A 19,891-nucleotide genomic window follows, 5' to 3' on the forward strand; every position below is an offset into this window, starting at 1 on the left:
TCTGAAGGAGAAATAAAGACTTTCCCAGACAAATAGAAGCTGAGGGAATTTACCTGCATTACAAGTAATGCTGAAAGGTGCTCTTTTACCTGAAATAAAAAGACAAAAGGACACAAAACTGTAAGATGACTAACAGACAGAAGCAGGAAATTGCAACTCTTGTTCATAATAGGGTATTAAGCACTGACATATAACATAAAGGTTAAAAGAGGTAAAAGTATTAAAATAAAGAGAGGACAATTACTACTGCAATTTGGAAATAAATGTGCAGCATAAGAAGGGATAATTTATGGTAATAAAAACATAAAAGGGGGTACACTGAACTTGTACAGGTGCAATCAGAATAAAAATAACTATTGTACATATGAAACGTTTTTTAATAAACCTAATGGTCACCACAAAAATAAAATCTAGAACTAAGACACATAACACTAAAGAAATAAAAAGAGGAAACAGAGGAGAAAAAATCATACAACATTACCAAACTAAAATTATAGACAGAAACACAAAGGAAAAGAAACAATGAAGACACTGAGCTACCAGGAAAAAAAAGACAAAATGGCTACAGGAAATCCTCTTATATTAATAATCACCCTAAATTTATATGGGTTGAACTCACCATTAAAAGGCACAGAGTAGCAGATTGGATTTCAAAAACACACAAAAACATCCAACTATATGCTGCCTTCAGGAGACCCATCTCAGCTACAAAGTCCAACATAGACTCAAAGTGAAGGTTTGAAAATGATTCTCCAAGCAAATGGCATCCAGAGAAAAGCAGATGTAGCCACACTTATATCAGACAAAATAGATCTCAAGATAAAAAAGGTAACAAGAGACAAAGATGGACATTTTATAATAATAAAGGGGACAATATATCAAGAAGACATAACACTTATTAATATATATGCACTCAACCCAAGAGCACCAAAATATATAAAGCAATTACTAACAGAACTTAAAGAAACTGACAAAAATACAATTATAGTAGGGAAGCTAAATACACCATTGACAGCAATGAATGCATCATTCAAACATAAAATCAATAAAGAAATATCAGCCCAGCCAGCATAGCTCAGTGGTTGAGCATGGGTTTGATTCCCAGTCAGGGCACATGCCCAGGTTATAGGTTTGATACCCTGTGAGGGGGTGCAGGAGGCAGCCGATCAATGAATCTCTCTCATCATTGAGAAGAAATAAGAGATCAAAAGATACATAGAGACAAATAAGAAAGACATTACAACATATCAAAGTCATTGAGATGCAGCAAAAGCAGTAATAAGAGGAAAGTTTACAGGTTTACTTCAATTAACAACAAAAATCTTTTAAAAATAACCTGACATTTCACCTTAAATAACTAGAAAAAAATAAGAACAACCAAAGCTCAAAGTCAGTAGACGGAAGAAAAAAATAAAAATCAGAGCAGAATTAAAATGGAAAACAAAGCCCAGCTGGTGTGGCTCAGTGGTTGAGCATCGACCTATGAACCAGGAGGTCACGGTTCTATTCCGATGAGGGCACATGCCCAGGTTGTGGGCTTCATCCCCAGTGTGGAGTGTGCAGGAGCCAGCTGATCAATGTTTCTCTCTCATCATTAATGTTTTTATCCGTCTCTCCCTCTCCCTATCTCTCTGAAATCAATATATATATTTAATCCTCACTTGAGGATATCTTTCCATTTTTAGAGAGAGTGGAAGAGAGAGAAAGACAGAGAGAAATATCGATGTGTTCAGGAACATTATCGATTGGTTGCTTCCTGCACGAGCCCCAACCAGGGGCTGGGCTGGGGAGGAGCCTACAACTGAGGTACATGCCCTTGACCATAATCAAACCTGGGACCCTTTGGTCCGCAGGCCAACGCTCTAGCTACTGAGCCAAACTGGCTAGGGCTAAAAATATATTTAAAAAAAATTTTTTTAAGGCTTTCTGGAGTGGGACCCTTTGAATGATGAGATTGGGATGGAGGCCAGAGCAGAGGCTGTGGAACAGGTGTACGAGGACATTGTGGATCTTTTCTTAGTGTGGGTTTCTCCAGAAGCAGATGCTGAGGCCAAGATTTGAGATTATTTGGAAAAGGCAAACACTGGTAGGGGAGGCAGGCGTAACACAGAAAAGGGAAAGTAGCCAAGAAACGGTAAGTTATTAAGCCAGAACCTCTGTAGGGACCTCGGGCTTATTATTCTGTTGGGGAACTTTGAGAGCCAGGTACAACACACACTTGAGTTATCCCAACAGAGAGGTGAGGGACCTGGAGTATTTATATACCGTCACTCATTGAGGGCCGTTAGAGTGGGAAGTTGCATGTACTCCCTGGCATTGAAGGCTTGCCATGTTCATATCTGGGACATAGAAGGCACCAGAGGTCGGAGAATGCCCAGATAAAGCTTCATGTGCTGGCACTGGTACTCAAACCACCATGTATTGATAGGGGGAGGGAGACGAGATATGAACTTAGCACCCACAGTATCTGCTACATGCTGCCACCCAGGCACATTCACCCAAAACTACTTCTCAGCCAGGCACCACAGCCACTCCCCAACACCAATGCCTCCAGAGATTAGATGACAACAATTCTAGTCCAAATTGAGTTTAAATCTGTTTTTATTGATTTTTAGAGAGGGAGACAGAGAGATAGAAACATCAGTGAGAAACATCATTGATCGGCTGCCTCCTACAGGCCCTCTACTGGGAACCCTGACCAGGAATCAAACTGGTGACCTCTTGGTTCACAGGTCAAAGCTCAATCACTGAGCCATACTAGCCGGGCCCAAATTGAGTTTAATAAGGAGTTTCATAAAGAGATTCACTGGAAATGTAAAGGTCCGAGATAGGGGCTTGGGTGAGTTCTGAATTAGAAAGCAGTAGGACCTAGGGTTAAAGACCTGAAGAGGTTGGGGGTTCATCTTAAGAACTCTATTGGGGTGATACTGGGAGCTGTTTTGGGATGCCCCAAGTATCATGTAGGGGAATTGCATCTCAGGTTCCAGGTGTGAAGAGCTAAGTGAGGACAGGGGTAGGGGTTCAGGGTGTTTCACAGAAACAAGCAAGGGGCCTCGATTTCACAGAAATCATCAAGGGGGCTCCTTGTGGGTGGGAGAGGGATAGTACATCACCCCAAATATTGGGGACTGTTTACCCCCACCACAGCAGCCACTTTGAGGTTTTAATGTAAGACCCCAAGGGCAGGACATTCCACATACATTATCATGGATTTGCAACATTAGCATACGCTGGCTGTCCCACAGGACGGTGGGGACTGGAAAATCAGTCCAGGTTCTGGGTTTTGAGTCCTAAGAGGACAGGCCTGGGGGTGCCACGCGGCTCCTCTTCAATAGCTGCCGGAGCTGTGAACAAGACAAGGCAGAGAGAGATGTCTTGGAGGTGCAAGGAGAGGTGGGGGAGGCAGAGCTGGAGAAGTTGGAGGTTAAAGAAGAAAAGTTGAGTGGAGTCAGTTGGGTTTGAAGATCAGAGGTTCAGAGTCAAGATTTGGAATTGAGGGTGAAAAGGCTCAGAGCCAGAACTGGGGATGAAGGGAAGCTATTGCTGGTTGGGAGTTCCCTCCTTTGGGTTTGCATTGAGGGCTGGGAGTTGAAGGGTAGAGACATGGGGCCAGAGGTCCCATTTGGGGGTCAGGAGTCCTATTTTGAGATCAGGACTCAGGGTTATGGGCAAGGGATTGGAGGCCATACTTGAGGATCAAAGGTCGTTCCCTGAGGTCAGGATTCAGGGTTGGAAGTAGAGGTCATATGTTGAGGTCAGGGTTTAAGTAGAGGTCAAGAGGAGTCACCATTACAAGATAAGGAATCAAAACCTGGGGTAAGAGGTCACATTTTGAAGTCAGGGTTTGTTAAGGTCACCTTCTGAGATTACCTCTAAGGTCAGGAATGTGAAGGGTCAGGGGTTCACCCAGTTAGGTCAGAGGTCACTCAATGCTCACCCCTTCAGGGCCCGGCCCAGGGCGCAACAAGTGGATGGGCTGCTCATTCTCCAGGTTTCGCAATGCTGGATCTGCCCCAGCTGCCAGCAGGTGACGCACTATGGCCTCCTGGTGTGGCCCAGGGGGCAGGGCAGCTGCCATGTGGAGGGCTGTGTTCCCATGGGCCTGGGGACAATGAGGGGAGGACTGATAAGGATTCAGACTCAGCCAACCTGAGCCCTCAGCACCACACTTCATATTCTGCCACATCCACAGCACAGCACAGATTTCTCACTTCACAGAGACATCCCATACACCCCTTTCACATTCCAGAACCTCCCTCCACAACCACATTACACGCACTCCTCTGTCTATGTACTATGCATCATCTCAGTCTACAGTCACAACCTGTATAGTCCCCATCCAGGTCCCGAAAAATGTCCCCTCTACGGTCACAGCCCATAGGACCCCCAACATCCCACTGCCCTCTCTGCCATATCTCTCATAATCTCCACATTCTAGCCTAGGATCCTACCTTCATGTTGACAAAGGCCCTCAGGTCTCCCTGTGGCAGCTCCAGCAGCAGCTGAACTAGGACGGTGTTGGCGGCCTGCACAGCCAAATGCAGAACAGTCTTGTTGCTCTTGATCTCCTGTGGGGAGGGGTACAGCAGAGGTCAGGCCAGTCCTCACACTCAGGCCTCCTGTCACAGAGCCCAAGAGCCTGTAGAGACCCTGCCTCTCCTTTGTAAGTACCCAGGGGTGCCTTATACAGTTGTATGGACTGCGCACTATACAAAAGTTTAAGGGAGTGCCATTCACGTCCCACAAATCACAGAACTTTACATTTATTAAGATAATTTTCCAGCCCAACTGTCTAAGAAAAACGCTTCTTTCTAATCCTCCAAGGTGTTCTCTGGGCTAGCAGCTGCCTTGGCCACCCCACATTCTACTAAGCATAGTAAATTGTACCTACATCGTATATGGGTGGTACTTTATCTATTACAAGGATGGGAGTTGAGCAACATTACTTAGTGGACTAACCTAAGCCTGTATCCATTTCCATATTAAGCTGTTCTCACATTTTGGAGTAAAGCAAGCCATTTTCCACAATGAAACTTTAATATGTACCTTTAAAGAGTTTATAATGATAATAAACATTAAAAATGTTAGGTGTTTATACAGGGCAAAACAACCTAGTTGGCTCACCAAATAAATTATGAAGAGAAAATAGAGATGGGGAAGCTCTATATTAAGAGTGACTTAAAAGATATATCATTGCTCCCTGGCTGGTGTGACTCAGTTGGTTGAGCATCATCCTGTGCACCAAATGGTTACCAGTTCAATTCCCAGTGGGAGGCAACCAATTGATGTTTCTATCTTCCTTCCTCTCTCTAAAATCAATTTTAAAAATATTCAAACAGCCGAAACCGGTTTGGCTCAGTGGATAGAGCATCGGCCTGTGGACTGAAGGGTCCCAGGTTCGATTCCGGTCAAGGGCATGTACCTGGGTTGCGGGCACATCCCCAGTAGGAGATGTGCAGGAGGCAGCTGATCGATGTTTCTCTCTCATCGATGTTTCTAACTCTCTGTCCCTCTCCCTTCCTCTCTGTAAAAAGTCAATAAAATATATTAAAAAAAATATTCAAACAAACATATTGCAATATGTGAGCTTTATTTGGATCTGTGGGGGGGTTCTTTAAAGAAAAAAATAAATGTATGTCACTTTAGAGCCAAACAAAATTTGAATAAAGCTAGAATATTTGACATTATGAAATTATTCGTTATTTTTTAAAAATATTTTTATTGATTTCAGAGAGGAAGGGAGAGGGAGAGATAGAAACATCAATGATGAGAATCATTGATTAGCTGCCTCCTGCACGCCCCCTACTGGGGATCGAGCCCACAACCAATGCATTTGCCCTTGACTGGAATCAAACTCTGGACCCTTCAGTCCACAGGCCGATGCTCTATCCACTGAGCCGAGCTGGCTAGGGCTTGTTCATTATTTTTAAGGTGGAATAATGATATTAAGGTTAAGGGTTATTTTAAAGACACACAAATATTTATGAATAAACTTATATGCTTGGATTTGCTTAAAAGTAATATAGCTAAGTGGAAGAATAGATGGGGCAGGATTGGCTATGAGTTGCTTGTTATTGATGTTTGCTTGGTACATGGAGTTCATTATACTATTTTCTGTACTTTATCTGTGTTAAAATTTAACAAAAAAAAGCCCAAAAGCGGTATGTGAATGTTTAATTTTCTCAGCTAGCTCGTAAATATATAATAAAGAGCTCAATTCTGGGATCAGACTTCCTGGGTCTAATCTCTCTGACACTCACAAGCTATAAGATTTTTGACATCGCCGAGACCGGTTTGGCTCAGTGGATAGAGCGTCGGCCTGCGGACTGAAAGGTCCCGGGTTCGATTCCGGTCGGGGGCATGTACCTGGGTTGCAGGCATATCCCCAGTGGGGGATGTGCAGGAGGCAGCTGGTCGATGTTTCTCTCTCATCAATGTTTCTAACTCTCTATCTCTCTCCCTTCCTCTCTGTAAAAAATCAATAAAATATATTTTAAAAAAAAAAAAAAGATTTTTGACATCTTGTGCTTCAGTCTCCTTATCAGTAAAACAGAGAAATAATAGCACATGCATTAAACGGTGTTTGTGAGAATTCAATACTCTATGAAACTCAGTGCTTGATAAATATAAGCTCAGGTCAACAATATTATTTCCAGTTGACAACTGGGGCACAAAGAAGTGAAGTAATGTGCTCCCAGACACACAGCTGGGAAGAGGTAACATCAATGGGCAGCCAGGTGCCCCCATCCCACAAGTCCTCCCAGAGACTGGCTTCCCGTAGCCCAGCTCACCTGGCTGGTGTGATCAGCACCCATATGTAGCAACATTTGGACGCAAGACAGCCGGTCTCGGGCCTGAATACTCAGCACCCGGGAACAGGGGTCGGGTGAGACCATAGCAACATTGAGAGCCAGGATGGCTGTATGGAGGGGGGTGAGTCCTGCAGAATGAAGATAGTGAGGGCTCTGCATCTGGAGCACCCACCCTGCCCAGCCCCACCTTCTGCACCTGCCCAACCCCACCTGCCACATCCGCCCTGCCCACAACCCAACTTACCCTCGAAGTCCCTGGCTTCCAAGTCAACCCGAACCCCTGAATTAATCACAGCCTGGGAGGAAGAGAAGGAAGAGCTAGATTAGGGTCTCCCCAGGCCTCCCAGTCTTAGAAGCCAGAATCTGGGCAATCAATGACCCCATCTACCACAGCCATACCGAGAGGACTCCTGGGAGGCCATAGGTAGCAGCCACATGCAAGACAGAACGTCCCTGATGGTCAGTAGCATTAGGCTCAGCTCCCAGGTTCAATAGATCCTCCACAATCAGAGGCTGGTTGGCAGCAGCAGCCACCAGGAGAGGAGTCTGCAGGTGAAAGGAGAAGTCAGACTGAGCCCCAGCCCCCTCGCAGGAATCCAGGCCCCCAGACCCTCTGCCCTCAGATTCAGTAATCCAAGCCCCTGGCCTTCACCTTGCCCTTATGCTCACGAATGTCCAGATGTCTGTATGTTTGGAGCACCTCAGCTGCAGCGTATGCTGCCCAACGCAGCCCCCGAGCTGCCAGCAGGTGCAGGAGCCTGAGGACAGGTGGGAACAGTAGTTAGTACAGATGGCCAGCCAGGCCATGAGCCCACAGACTCTATTCCCCCTATACTCACGTGTCTCCCTCCTCGTCTTGGGCCAGCAGCCGCTGTGGCCCCAAGGCCAGCATTTGAGCACGGGCTGAGTCGAGGGATGGTCCAGTGACCGAAGAGGGTAACTGTGGGGGTCCTGAGGGGAGTCCAGAACCTTTCCAGGATCCCACCTGTGGCAGGGAAGGTTCTACATAAAGCTGGGTATCCAGGGGGTCCTGAAGGGTGCAGGTGGTGAGGAGAGCCAGTCAGCTGAGGAGTCCCTCTTCTCAACCCATCCCACCACACACATACATATTCAGAGTTTCAGGTAAAGTGGCTGCGTGCCCCATCTGTGCCAAGTGAACTTAGACCTTTGGGCCTTAGTTTTGCCTATCTGAGGAATGGGATCTTAACCCAGCCCCAGACAACTCAGAATGCTGCATGAAGGCAACTGGGAACTTTGGGGCCCTTCAGCATTCTGTTCCCACTCTGTATCTTACCTCCATGCCCAGGAGAAAGGGATATGGCTGCCCTGGGTCCGAGAGTGGGCAGAAGTCAGAAGTCAGGAAACTTTCAGCAGCAGAAGTAGGATAAGAGTAGGCACTGTCTGTGTAGGCAGCAAGGGTGTTGGGGCTCCAGTCTGGAAAGCCTGTGGTGGGGGCCAGGATGCCAAGTCCAGAACCCAGAGCCTCCTGGTGGGCTGGGAAGTGAGTATGGCCTGCATGTGAGAGGAGGAGCAGGGGCGGGCCTGGTTACCGGAGTTAGGAAAGTCACAGCCAAGGCTGGAGGACCTGTGTGAGGGCCTGGAATCTCCCAAGGTACTGAAAGCTAGTACTTCTAGGATCTAGAATTCTGGGACACCAAGGGGTTGGAAGGTTGGACTTCTGGGACCTGGACTCCTAGGATGCTGAGGGGTTGAGGGTCTAGACCAGCCGTGGGCAAACTACGGCCCGCGGGCCGGATCCGGCCCATTTGAAATGAATAAAACTGTTGAAAAAAAAGACTGTACCCTTTTATGTAATGATGTTTACTTTGAATTTATATTAGTTCACACAAACACTCCATCCATGCTTTTGTTCCGGCCCTCCGGTCCAGTTTAAGAACCCATTGTGGCCCTCGAGTCAAAACGTTTGCCCACCCCTGGTCTAGACTCCCAGAATACAAAAGGCTGGGAGGTCCCTGGGCACCAAAGGACCATATGCATAGACTACTGGGCTGCAGAGAATCTCTGGAAGATCAAACTTCCACTGGGTCCTGGCAAGAACCAGGGCCTGACTCCTAAAGTTCCCCAAAGTTCTAAGAGTGGGGATGTGAGTCCTAGAGGGAAGCTGGAGCTGGGAGCTCAAGGAACCAGGTGAGTTTCCAGACTTACCAACCTCACCCTCGTTCACAGATGGAGTCAGGGGCTGGGCCAGGGGAGGTGGGAACTGTCCCTGTAGAGACATAAGGAAAAAGGAACATGGTTGAATTTCTCTGGAGATTCTTCAACATCCATTCCCCAGCTCTAGGATGTCTAAATCAGCACTACATCTCTCATCATCCCTGAGGACCCAGCAAGCCAGCAGGCCCGCTCACAGCACAGGGCCTCCTGAGCTGTAGTGGACAGCGCTTCGTGGGCCTCACCGGTGCCCCACCGGCGTCAGGCTGTTGCTGGCGGCGCCTCTGTTCTTCCAGGAGCTTTTTCACGGTCTGCGATGGGCAGTGGCTGCGCTCATTACGGCTCACTGCGGGGGGGAGGGGAGGGTGAAGGGGTGTAGAGGGGAGAGAAGTCATCAGAACACAAGCTGGGGACGGGGATCTGGGCACCCTCCTCGCCGTCCCGCACGGAAAAACTGGCACACTGATGTCGCCTGAGAACTCCAAGACCCATCTAAAGTTTCGAGTGCGGCGCCCGCCTCCGCCGTTTCCTTCCTTTCGCTCCGCACTTTCCCCTCTGAGCCAACTTTCCACCAGCGTCGTGGAAACTGGGGACGGGGGGAGGAGGATGCCCCTCTGCGCATCCCCCCACGACTTCCGTGAAAAATTCCCCCTCCGGGCCTCCCAGTCCTGAGGCCTCGGGGGTGGTCGGGCATCACAGCCTGGACACAGGTTCCCAACCTCTCTCTTCCCAAGAAGCTGCCCTGATGCTCCCCTCGGGAAACCAGGCATCCCCAGCCCCTCTCCTGGGGTAACCGTCAGCCATGGTCCCCTAGGGCCTAGCTCATCGGAGATGCAGGGGAGACCCCGTCCCCACCTCGGACTCGAGTCCGCGAGCCTGGCAGCCCCTTCCCAGGACCCGGGAGCCCGCGTTCCCGACGCCTCGTTGGCACGACCCAGGAGGTTCGCGTCCGCGTCCGCACCCACACCCGCACCCTCCCGAGTTCCAGCGGAGGAAGGGTTAAGGGGGGGGGGGGCAGACCCGGAAGCAGCTGGGGGGGGGGCGACGCTCTGACGCCGCGACGCGCTGACGCCACGCGCACACGCAAGGGAACCTTCCGCTTCCTCCTCCCCGCAGCCTGCGCCCAGGTGTCCGCTCGGAGGCGGGGCGGGCGGCCGAGCTTGGCGCTCGCGGAATCCCCACGCGCGGGGAATTCCCGTTCAGCCACGGCGCTGGGACGGAGAGTGGGGAGGGCGACTCGGGAGTCCCAGGCGGAGGGCGGAGGCCTCTCCCGCACAGACCCTGCGGCCGGCCCGACCTTGCCCACCGAGACCCGAGGCTGAATTTAAACCACACGCCCCCCGGCGCTCAGTGCCGCCAGGGATTTCCAGGGAAGGAATCCGCCGCCAGCCCTCTCCCCAGGGCCTGGGGTCCGGGCAGCCGCCCTCTCACCGCCCCCTCACCCCCCACCCCGCAGTTCTGACCCCAGGCCCCTCACCCCCCACCCCGCAGTCCTGACCCCAGGCCCCTCACCCCCCACCCCGCAGTCCTGACCCCAGGCCCCTCACCCCCCACCCCGCAGTCCTGACCCCAGGCCCCTCACCCCCCACCCCGCAGTCCTGACCCCAGGCCCCTCACCCCCCACCCCGCAGTCCTGACCCCAGGCCCCTCGCCCCCCTCCCCGCAGTCCAGAAGCGCAAGCGCTCCTCTATCTCGAACCCGGAATCCGAGTCCAGTCTCCCCTCCAAACTCTGGGCACCTTCAGTCTCAGGACGCAGGGCTTCGAGTCGACTCCCAGCCCTCACTGCTCTATGCGGAGCGGGCCGCACGCCCACCCTCTGTTACCTTTGGGGTTCCGCTGGGCGGACTGCGGGCCCCCAGGGCCCCGGCCTCGGCGCTGCGCCAGCCTCGCTGTCACCCCGCAGCCAGTGCCGCCGGGTCCCCGATCTTGGGTACTGTTCGCCGCGAGTGTTTAAATGGGTCTGGCCCCGCCCGTCGGGGCGGCCCCGCCCCCAGCCCGGGAGTCCCCGCGTCTCGCTCCAGCAAACACAGGCCCTGAAGGGGCTGGGCTGACCTTGAGCCCCGACCCCACGGGGTCCAGAGAGCGGGGGCTCCCTACCTTGGTCTGAGCAAAAAGGGCCTGGGACTCTGGACTCCTGAAGCAGGAGGGCCCTGGAGGCCTGGACTTCTCGTCTCTGCCCAGGGGGTGCTGGAGACCTGACCCCTAGGCTGGGCCGGGGTGGGGGCTAGCGGACTGGGTCCTGGGGGAGGAGAGGCCTGGGGGTCCGGACTTCCTGGCCTCCAGGGAGGAAAGGTCTGCAGGTAAGAGTGATAAGGGTAGGCTCAAATTTCTCCCTGTCCCCCACATCACCTCCTTTTTCAGAGCTCAGTTCTCATACATTCATTTAAAATAATGTATTACCGCAGGGGAAGCACTTTGCTGGGTGCTGTGTTCTAGCTGTGACCTAAGCAGGCAGGAATTCCCGCCCTCAAGCTGACTGACACTCCAGGGAGGGGCTGCTCTCAGTTCCCAGCTCCGTGATTGTCCACACACCGATGGACAATGTTAATCGCATGTCTCCCTGCTCTCATGCTCTCCTAGTGGTTCTCCTTCATTTGCTGCTCCTCAGTTTCCCTGGCTGTTTCTTCCTCTTCGGCATTTTTGAAGGGATGGGGGAGATGGGGGGCGTGGGGGCTCCATGTGTACTCACTTCCTTGGCAATCTCATCCAATCTGGTGACTTTAAATACCATCCATAAGCCATCAACCCCCAAATTTACATCTCCAGATGAGATTTAGCCCCTGAACTCGTAGAGGCAGCTGTGGTCACTCAACTCCACAGAAAGATCTATCAGGCATTTCCAACTCAGTGTGCCCAAACCTCCAGCACTTCCCTGTCCCCTGCCCCATAACTGCTTCCCCTCCGCCATCCTGTCTAAGGATGCTCCATCTGTTTTTAGTCGGTTAAGCCGTAAGCTTTGGTCATCCTGGATCTCTTTCTCTCTCACACACACACACTCAACCTTATCTACTCCATCAACAAGTTTTATTGGCTCTACCCCCCAAATCTTTCCAGTCTCCCCAGTGCCCACCCACACCCTGGCCCACCTGTTACCTCCCACCTGGACAATCATAGCAACTTCCCCAGTCTCTGTCCCTTCCCCCAGCTGGTCCCCAAAGGCAGAGGGACCCACCACCTCTCCCTCCCCCCCCCCCCCCCGCCCCGCCCCGCCTTCACCCCCACAGGAAGCAGTTAGCCTTGCTACCAGCAGGGTGACATCCGCTTTTGCTGCCTCTCTACTCCCCCACTCTTCCTCAGAACCTCTCTGGACCAAATCCCTTCCAGCCCCCAACCCACCATGCTCCCTCCAGGCAACATCCTGCTCCTGCTTTTGCTCCCAGGTGAAGCCAGCAGTTACTGGGTGGGGGTTGGGGAGTGGCAGGCAGATATTTGTGAAAGGGGTGGCTTGGGTGGCGTCTGAAGGGAGGGGTGCTGGGGGCAGATTCTTCTCCCAGTGCCCCTTCTTTTCCGGGAGATCCATTTGGCTTCTGGGCCTGGTTCTTTGGGGAGGGAAGCTGAAGTCTGGACTTCCTACCTATTAATCTCCCCTTCTCACTGCTGGATCTCTGCTGATTTCCTGTCTCTGCTTTTCTGGGAGGTCCCCTACCTTTTGGCCGCTCTTTCTCATTTGCTCTTTTGGAGTGGAGCTTACGTCTGAGCACATCACCTTTCCCTGCACCTATTTTGGGAACCACCTTTCCCACTGATTATGTTCTTTCTCTTCCCACAGTGGCTGCAGCTCAGGTAACTCCAGGTGAGATATCAAAACTCCTTCTTCTTTGCCATGCTACTTCAGGTACTGTTTCCATCCCTAAAGTATAGCTTGAGGATCCTGGAATACCCCCAGTGGCTCTCCAGATCCCCATCTCACTGTAGCAAATTGAAGCCCCAGGGACTTGGCCAACCCCCAGCCTCTCGTCAGGAGTGCCCACTATGCCCAAAGCCCAGCACATGTCTCACTATGCTTGAATACCCAAGACTCTCTCTGGATCTCCATCTCCCTTTTCATCCCTCAAGTGCAACCCCAGGGAATTGGTCACCCATCAGGGACTTCTTCTGCCCATATGCCCACAGCACAGCCCTGAAAGCCTGGAATCCCCTGCAGCCACCTTTTTGTTTTGGCCTCCACCCTCCAGGTTCCTATTCCGGATGTGGGCCCCTCCCTCTGCCACTTCTGGCAGGCCTTGTGGCTGCTGATGCTGTGGTGTCTCTGCTGATCGTGGTGGTGGTGTTTATGTGTGCCAGCCCACGTGGCAGGCCCACCCAAGGTGAAGGCAGGGCCTGGACTGGGGGTGGTGTCCCTAGGGAAGAGGTCCCCACGGAGGGGTCCCCTGGGGGAAGCCCTGGAGGTGCTGCTGGGGAAACCCTGGGGGCCCTGCTGGGGGAACTCCTGAGGAAACCCCTGAAGCAGGAGGTCCCTGGGGAGGTGGAGATGTGGGTGGGTGGTGGGTGGTCAGGCCTCATGCTTTCTTTTCCCCACCCCCAGAAGATGGCAAGGTCTACATCAACATGCCTGGCAGGGGCTGACCCCCTGTAACTGGGACCTCTGACTTCTGACCCTCTCATCCTGGATTGTGCGTGGTGGCACAGGAAACCTATTCAATAAAGTGACTGAAATACCTCTACTTCTAATTCTTCCTCAAAGAACCAGGGTCCCCAAAGCCTCCCTCCCATTTAGCTGTTTCTGGGTCTATGAGCTAACCTCCCAGAACCCCAAATATCCCCATCCCCTCAGCCCAGAGATATGCAACTCAACAGTGTTTTGTGTTCCATGTTTATTTGGGGGCAGGGGGCAGGGAAAGTCTGATACTCAGAGAGGCCACTCTGTAGATCTGTACTTGGTGGGAGTAGGAATAGGGTGCTGGGTAGATATCAGGAATGGCTGGATCCAGGCATCGGGTTGTTGACTGCCATGGTTTGGGCTCATTTGTAATACTGCCTCTGTGTGTTGAGGTCACTGTAGACATCCGATCTCTGACCTTGGAGCTCCTAAAGGGATGGACAGGGTGGCAACCATCAGTGGAATGGGTCTGCCAAATAAACTTAAAACAAAATCCAACCTTCTCCCAGTGGCCTGCAAGGCCCCTGGTAACTTCTTCAACCTTGCAGCCATGTTAGAAATCTGTTTTATTCAGGTGCCTTCAAAGTTCCCCTTTCTCCTCTGCCTCATCATTAGGTCCCAGCCTCAGAGCTTTTGCACATATTGTTCTCTCTGCTTGGAATACTGGTCCCCTAAATATTCCCATGGATGGTTCCATCCTTCCCTTCAAGTCTTAGCTCATGTCACTTCCTCAGAAAGGCGTTTCTTGATTTCTTCATCTGTAGTTTCTTCCCCCCACACCCCAGATGATCTTATTTGTTAATTTGCTTCAATTCTGTTTACCCAACTAGGATGTAAGCTCTGCAGCTATGTCTTCAGTATCTAGTACAGGGGTCCTCAAACTTTTTAAACGGGGCCAGTTCACTGTCCCTCAGACCGTTGGAGGGCCGGACTATAGTTTAAAAAAAAACTATGAACAAATTCCTATGCACACTGCACATATTTTATTTTGAAGTAAAAAAACAAAACGGGAACAAATACAATATTTGTATTTGCATGTGGCCCGCGGGCCGTAGTTTGAGGACCCCTGATCTAGTACATGTGGGTGCTCAACAAATAAAGTGGAGCAATGCTTTGCCCTAATATTTCACTGCTCCCAGTAACTGGAAAGCTCCTTCAGTCTTTTCTTTTTTTAAAAAAAATATATTTTATTGATTTTTTTACAGAGAGGAAGGGAGAGGGATAGAGAGTTAGAAATATCGATGAGCCAGAAACATTGATCAGCTGCCTCCTGCACGCCCCCTACTGGGTATGTGCCTGCAGCCAAGGTATATGCCCTTGACCAGAATCGAACCTGGGACCCTTGAGTCCGCAGGCCAACGCTCTATCCACTGAGCCAAACCGGTTAGGGCTCCTTCAGTCTTATGGACCTCACAGAGCTAGACTCAAGATCTTACACTTTAGAAAGAGACTTTTCATCACAAGTGAGGCAAAGCAAAGCTGGTTGTGGACAAATAAAACAGATTTCACAGACTAGGGCTCACAGTTACAGAGGGAGGGTCTATGGCCCCAAAAGGCAGGCATCACAGGGCAGGAATGAGACAGAAGGAAGAAAAGCTGGTTTCCTCACCTGATAAGGTGACTCTGTCTCAGTGATGCGCTGTTTCCGGGTCACTGCTGGGGGTGGGGGGTGGCACAGGTGCAGGGGCACACAAGGGGGTAAATTGGGATTATTTAGTTGATGCGAAACCATCACCATCCCCTTGGATGATTGTGACTTGGGAGCTTACCCCTCCCCTCCAGGCAAGTCCTCAGAGTGTCCCATCCCCATCCAATCCCACTCACCCTCCACAGCCCCTCGCCCCCGAGGGACCAGCCGGCCCAGAGAGTATACAGCCAGGGCGATGAGGAGGGTAAGTACCAGGTCCCCCAGCACAATACCGGCCAGCACACCAGGGCTCACCGCAGAGCAGTTGCATTCTGGGAATGTATATGGCACAGGAGTCAGGGGAGATCAGTGGGAGTTGGGAATTGGGAGGAGGTGTCAGGGGAGAGGTTTGAAGAGATTGGGAAGAAATGGGGAGGTCTTTCAGAAATAGGGAGGGGTATTTCAGGGCCTGGGCCTACCGCAGTGGGACTGGACAGGGCTGAGACCTGAAGAAAGAAAAAGAAGGTAAACTAGCTGTGGAGCTATGACTGGAGTGGGCATAGAAGCTGGGGAGGGTGGGTCCTGACAGCCAGGGGGCGAGGGTAGAGCAACTTCTGGTAGGACCTGTGGCTGACACAAAGGCCACTGGACTGTGTTACTTCCACCCTGACTTGTCCTATTACACCACCCGTAGAGTCCCCTCCCTCTGCTTCTACTGGAGGCCAAATATTGGAGTTTCAGGTTCTGGGAGAGACCCATAGGGTTTGGGGGGCTGGGGACCTGCTCCTATCCCAACCTTCCCCTTTGGTTCTCTTTCCACCCTGTTCCCTGCCTTGCCCCAAGGTGAGCCCAGAGACTCAGGAGGCAGCTTCAGAAGCCCCCAACTCACCACCCACAGTCAGAAGGAGAGGCAGGAACAGAAGCCTGTTGAAGGGTCTAAGGCCCCCCATGATGCAGGCGACACTGCTGGATACTACAGTCCAAGGGCCAGAGGGATGTGGCCAACCAAGTGAAGGAGGAAGTCTGAGGTGGGTGGTGGCAGGAGGAGGAGGGGTCAGTAGGGGAGGAGGGACAGAGATAGATAACACCGGAAAAATCAGGCCCAGACAGCCCAGGGGCAATGCTATAGCCCCCATTAGCTGGATATGAAGGGCAAAGGGTACATATCAACTCAACCTCCATCCCAGTCAAGGGTCAGACATTGTAACAGGAGGATCAGTGGCTGACTATGGTTGAAGCCAGCTCTGCCTCTTCCCGATGGGCAACCCTGAGCAAGTCACTCAATCTCTCGGGCTGTTTCCTCATTTGTAAAACGGGGAGTAAGATAGTACCTACTTTGTAGGGAGTTGTGGGATCAAATGAATTAATGTTTCTAGAACAGGGACTGACACTTGTCAGCATTTTATAAGCGCCAGCTATAATCATTAGATAATCAGAACTTGTGCTGTTCATAGCATATTACAAAGGAGCCATCAGGACATGGCCACTAATTGCAGGCACTCTGCCCCAAGTTTTAACTCGCTTAACCCCCACAACACCTTTCTGACATAGATGCTCTTATTATCCCCATTTTACAGAATAGTAAAGACACTTGCCCAAGGTCACACAGCAAATAAAGGTGGAAATGGAACCCAGAAACTAAAGACAGATATTTGACCCATAGAGAGAAAGCAAAAAGAACCAAGATAAAAGATAGAGGAGCCCTAGCTGGTTAGGCTCAGTGGATAGAGCGTTGGCCTGAGGACTGAAGGGTCCCGGGTTCAATTCTGGTCAAGGGCACATGCCCAGGTTTCAGACTTGATCCCCAGTAGGGGCATGCAGGAAGCAGCCAATCAATGATTCTCTCTCATCATTGATGTTTCTATCTCTCACTCCCTCCCTCTCTGAAATTAATTTTATATATATATATATATATATATATATATATATGTAAAAGATTGAGGAGAAAATGATGGTAAGACAGAGAATGAGGGAGAGGAACAGACAGTGAGACAGACACACACATCACAGACACAAGATTAGAGGTTGGGGTGAGGCAGGTCGGGGACAATGTGATGACCACGGGGCTGGGCTGGGCTGCTCCACCAAATGAGGAAGTATGAGGAAGTGGCCAGAAGTGAAGACTGAGGGAGGAGACAAAGACTTCTAGCCCTCAGCAGGAGGGCTAGGGCTGGGGCTGGGGAAGGAGGAACCTGAGGTTAGGGCACTGGGGGGATGGGCCAGCGGCAGGAAGCCCCCCTCCCCCATCCAGGCGTCACACCCCACAGTTCCTTGGGCTAAGGAGAGAAAAGGGGAAACTGGATGCTAGTCATGGGACAGACTCTGAGTGGCCTGTTGCTAGGGGTGGAGATGGTGGGGGGAGGGGCGAATCCGAGTCTGGAGGAGAGAGTCAGGGCCCAGCCCAGGCAGCACTGGCTGCTGACTAGGAGAAAATTCTGAGACATCCTAAACTAAATTACCGCAGACTTATGGGTGGAAGGAAGGGACAAGAGAAGTTTATCAGTTAATGTCTGAATGGCAAAGACAACAAAAGGCTGCTCACATTCCTGAATGAATGTTGAATTAACAGGGCAGACTCTGCTGTCTTCTTATTTACTCACTAGAGGCCCAATGCACGAAATTCATGCAAGGGCTTTGGTCCCCTGCTGCCACAGTGGCCACCTCTACCTCTGGCCCCGCAGTTGCGGCTGGGGGGCCTCAGCCGCCTCTGCCGCAACCCCCCCCCAAGGGCCTCTGCTGAGGCTTTGTCCGGAAGGATGTCCGGTCTAATTAGCATACTACTCTTTTATTATTATAAACTAGAGGCCCGGTGCACAAAAATTTGTGCACTCGGGGTGGGGGGGAGGGGGGTCCCTCAGCCCGGCCTGTGCCCTCTCGCAGTCTGGGACCCCTCGGGAGATAACGTCCTGCTGGCTTAGGCCTGCTCCCGGGTGGCAGAGGGCAGGCCCAATCCCTAGGTGCAGCCCCTGGTCAGGCTCAGAGCAGGGCCGATTGGGGAGTTGGGGCGCCGCCCCCTGTCATACACAGAGCAGGGCGATCGGGAGGTTGTGATTCCACCCTCAGTCACGCTCAGGGTAGGGCCGATTGGGGGTTTGGGGCACCATCCGTGTCACACTCAAGGCAGGGTCGATGGGGAGGTTGCCGCACCACCCCCTGTCATGCACAGAGCAGGGCCCATCAGGAGGTTGGGGCACCGCCACTCTCACACTCAGGACAGGGCCGATGGGGAGGTTATGGCTCTACCCCGTCACACACAGAGCAGGGTGGATAGAGAGGTTGTGGCCCCGCCCCCTGTCACAAACAGAGCCCCAGGGCGATCAGGGGGTTTGGGCGCTGCCCCCTGTCACGCTGATCCCGGTGCCGGGAGGCCTCACGGCTCCGCTGATCCTGGTGCTGGGAGGCATATTACCCTTTTACTATATAGGGTAGAGGCCTGGTGCACAGGTGGGTGCCGGCTGGTTTGCCCTGAAGGGTGTCCTGGATCAGGGTGGGGGTCCCCATTGGGGTGCCTGGCCAGCCTGGGTGAGGGGATGATGGCTGTTTGCAGCTGGTCACACATCCTTCAGGGTGGGGGTCCCCACTGGGGTGCCTGGCCAGCCTGGGTGAGGGGATGATGGCTGTTTGCAGCTGGTCACACACCCTTCAGGGTGGGGGTCCCCACTGGGGTTCCTGGCCAGTCTGGGTGAGGGGCTGAGGGCTGTTTTCAGGCTGGCGGGTGACTGAAGCTCCCAACCGCTCCTTTTTTTCTTTTTTTCTTTTTTATTCTGGGCCAGCTTTAGCTTTGAGGCTTGGCTCCAGCTCTTAGGCCTCTGCTGCTGAAAGTAGGTTTCTGGCCTTTGCTTACAATGTTGCGATCCTGCTGGCTGAAGCCCGGCAGACTAAAGCAGGTTTCTGGGGGTTTGTTTAGCTTCTATATTTGTTACATAGTTGCTTAGAGTTGCAGCTCAGAGGCCTGCAGCGGCAGGCGGGGAACATTGGAGTCCTCTCTCACTGAAGCAAGCAAGCCTCATGTTAGTTTCAAGCTGCCTGGCTGCCGGCACCATCTTGGCTGGCAGTTAATTTGCATATTGCCCTGATTAGCCAATGGGAAGGGTAGCGGTCGTACGCTAATTACCATGTTTCTCTTTTATTAGATAGGATGAACTTTTTGAACTGTTGTCCACAACCAATCCAAAGGAGCAAATATTTCTTTCTTAAGGACAATGCACCCATCCCAGAACTAGCTGTGCCTCAACTTCCCCCAACCTCTTTACCTGTGACCAATGTAAATTCTCTAAAAACAACTTAACTTTTTTTTAAATCCAAACTCATTGTATAAAAATTCCTGATGGCCAACATGTCGTCTCCTTCTCACCCTGCTGCTGGTGGTTTAGTTTGCATGCCCCAGGACCTGGTCCATTTTTTGGCTAGCATTTGGCTCAGCAAAACCTTTCATTCAGAAAAGCTTTTTGTTTAACACTGCTAATGGCTGCCATTGCCCAGGCCTGGCTGAATCCTATCACTAAAGGACCACCTCCCCACCACCAGGTCTGGAGTAAACATGGTGAGAACAGGCCCAGCAGGCCCTGCTGGCACCTCAGACCTCTCAAGGTGGCTGCAACAGAGTCAGCCAGGGACAATCAGAGACCAGAGGAGGCTCTGAGCCAGGAGGACCCTGATCTAACGCCAGTGTTTATTGA

The 19,891-nt window shown here is 51.7% G+C and overlaps 3 protein-coding genes across 6 annotated transcripts; 1 reads left to right on the forward strand and 2 right to left on the reverse strand.

The window, feature by feature from the left end:
• Nucleotides 1-2,575: 2,575 nt before the first annotated feature.
• On the reverse strand, nt 2,576-9,907 carry NFKBID (NFKB inhibitor delta). Of its 3 annotated transcripts, XM_081108019.1 has the most exons (12): nt 9,840-9,907; nt 9,230-9,330; nt 8,979-9,039; nt 8,107-8,324; nt 7,652-7,797; nt 7,465-7,570; nt 7,212-7,358; nt 7,057-7,108; nt 6,792-6,940; nt 4,452-4,568; nt 3,938-4,102; nt 2,585-3,344 (listed from the first exon to the last, which is right to left on the reverse strand). In XM_081108019.1, the coding sequence occupies exons 4-12, from the start codon at nt 8,110-8,112 to the stop codon at nt 3,291-3,293; spliced, it is 942 nt and encodes a 313-aa protein (XP_080964145.1). In that variant the 5' UTR covers nt 8,113-8,324; nt 8,979-9,039; nt 9,230-9,330; nt 9,840-9,907; the 3' UTR covers nt 2,585-3,290. The 3 variants fall into 3 exon arrangements, with proteins under 3 accessions (XP_080964143.1, XP_080964145.1, XP_080964144.1); XM_081108017.1 differs by lacking the exons at nt 9,230-9,330; nt 9,840-9,907 and having other exon boundaries at nt 2,576-3,344; nt 7,652-7,842; nt 8,979-9,106; XM_081108018.1 differs by lacking the exons at nt 9,230-9,330; nt 9,840-9,907 and having other exon boundaries at nt 8,979-9,106.
• Nucleotides 9,908-12,298: 2,391 nt separating this feature from the next.
• Nucleotides 12,299-13,645, forward strand: HCST (hematopoietic cell signal transducer). Its single transcript, XM_081108020.1, has 4 exons — nt 12,299-12,365; nt 12,755-12,778; nt 13,161-13,292; nt 13,511-13,645. The coding sequence occupies exons 1-4, from the start codon at nt 12,323-12,325 to the stop codon at nt 13,549-13,551; spliced, it is 240 nt and encodes a 79-aa protein (XP_080964146.1). The 5' UTR covers nt 12,299-12,322; the 3' UTR covers nt 13,552-13,645.
• Nucleotides 13,646-13,788: 143 nt separating this feature from the next.
• On the reverse strand, nt 13,789-16,208 carry TYROBP (transmembrane immune signaling adaptor TYROBP). Of its 2 annotated transcripts, none has more exons than XM_081106819.1 (5): nt 16,102-16,208; nt 15,692-15,718; nt 15,410-15,544; nt 15,195-15,238; nt 13,789-14,013 (listed from the first exon to the last, which is right to left on the reverse strand). In XM_081106819.1, the coding sequence occupies exons 1-5, from the start codon at nt 16,160-16,162 to the stop codon at nt 13,948-13,950; spliced, it is 333 nt and encodes a 110-aa protein (XP_080962945.1). In that variant the 5' UTR covers nt 16,163-16,208; the 3' UTR covers nt 13,789-13,947. The 2 variants fall into 2 exon arrangements, with proteins under 2 accessions (XP_080962945.1, XP_080962944.1); XM_081106818.1 differs by having other exon boundaries at nt 15,195-15,241.
• Nucleotides 16,209-19,891: the final 3,683 nt, after the last annotated feature.

This window comes from Myotis nattereri (genome assembly GCF_964212035.1).
Source record: "Myotis nattereri genome assembly, chromosome: 15".
NCBI lineage: Eukaryota > Metazoa > Chordata > Mammalia > Chiroptera > Vespertilionidae > Myotis > Myotis nattereri.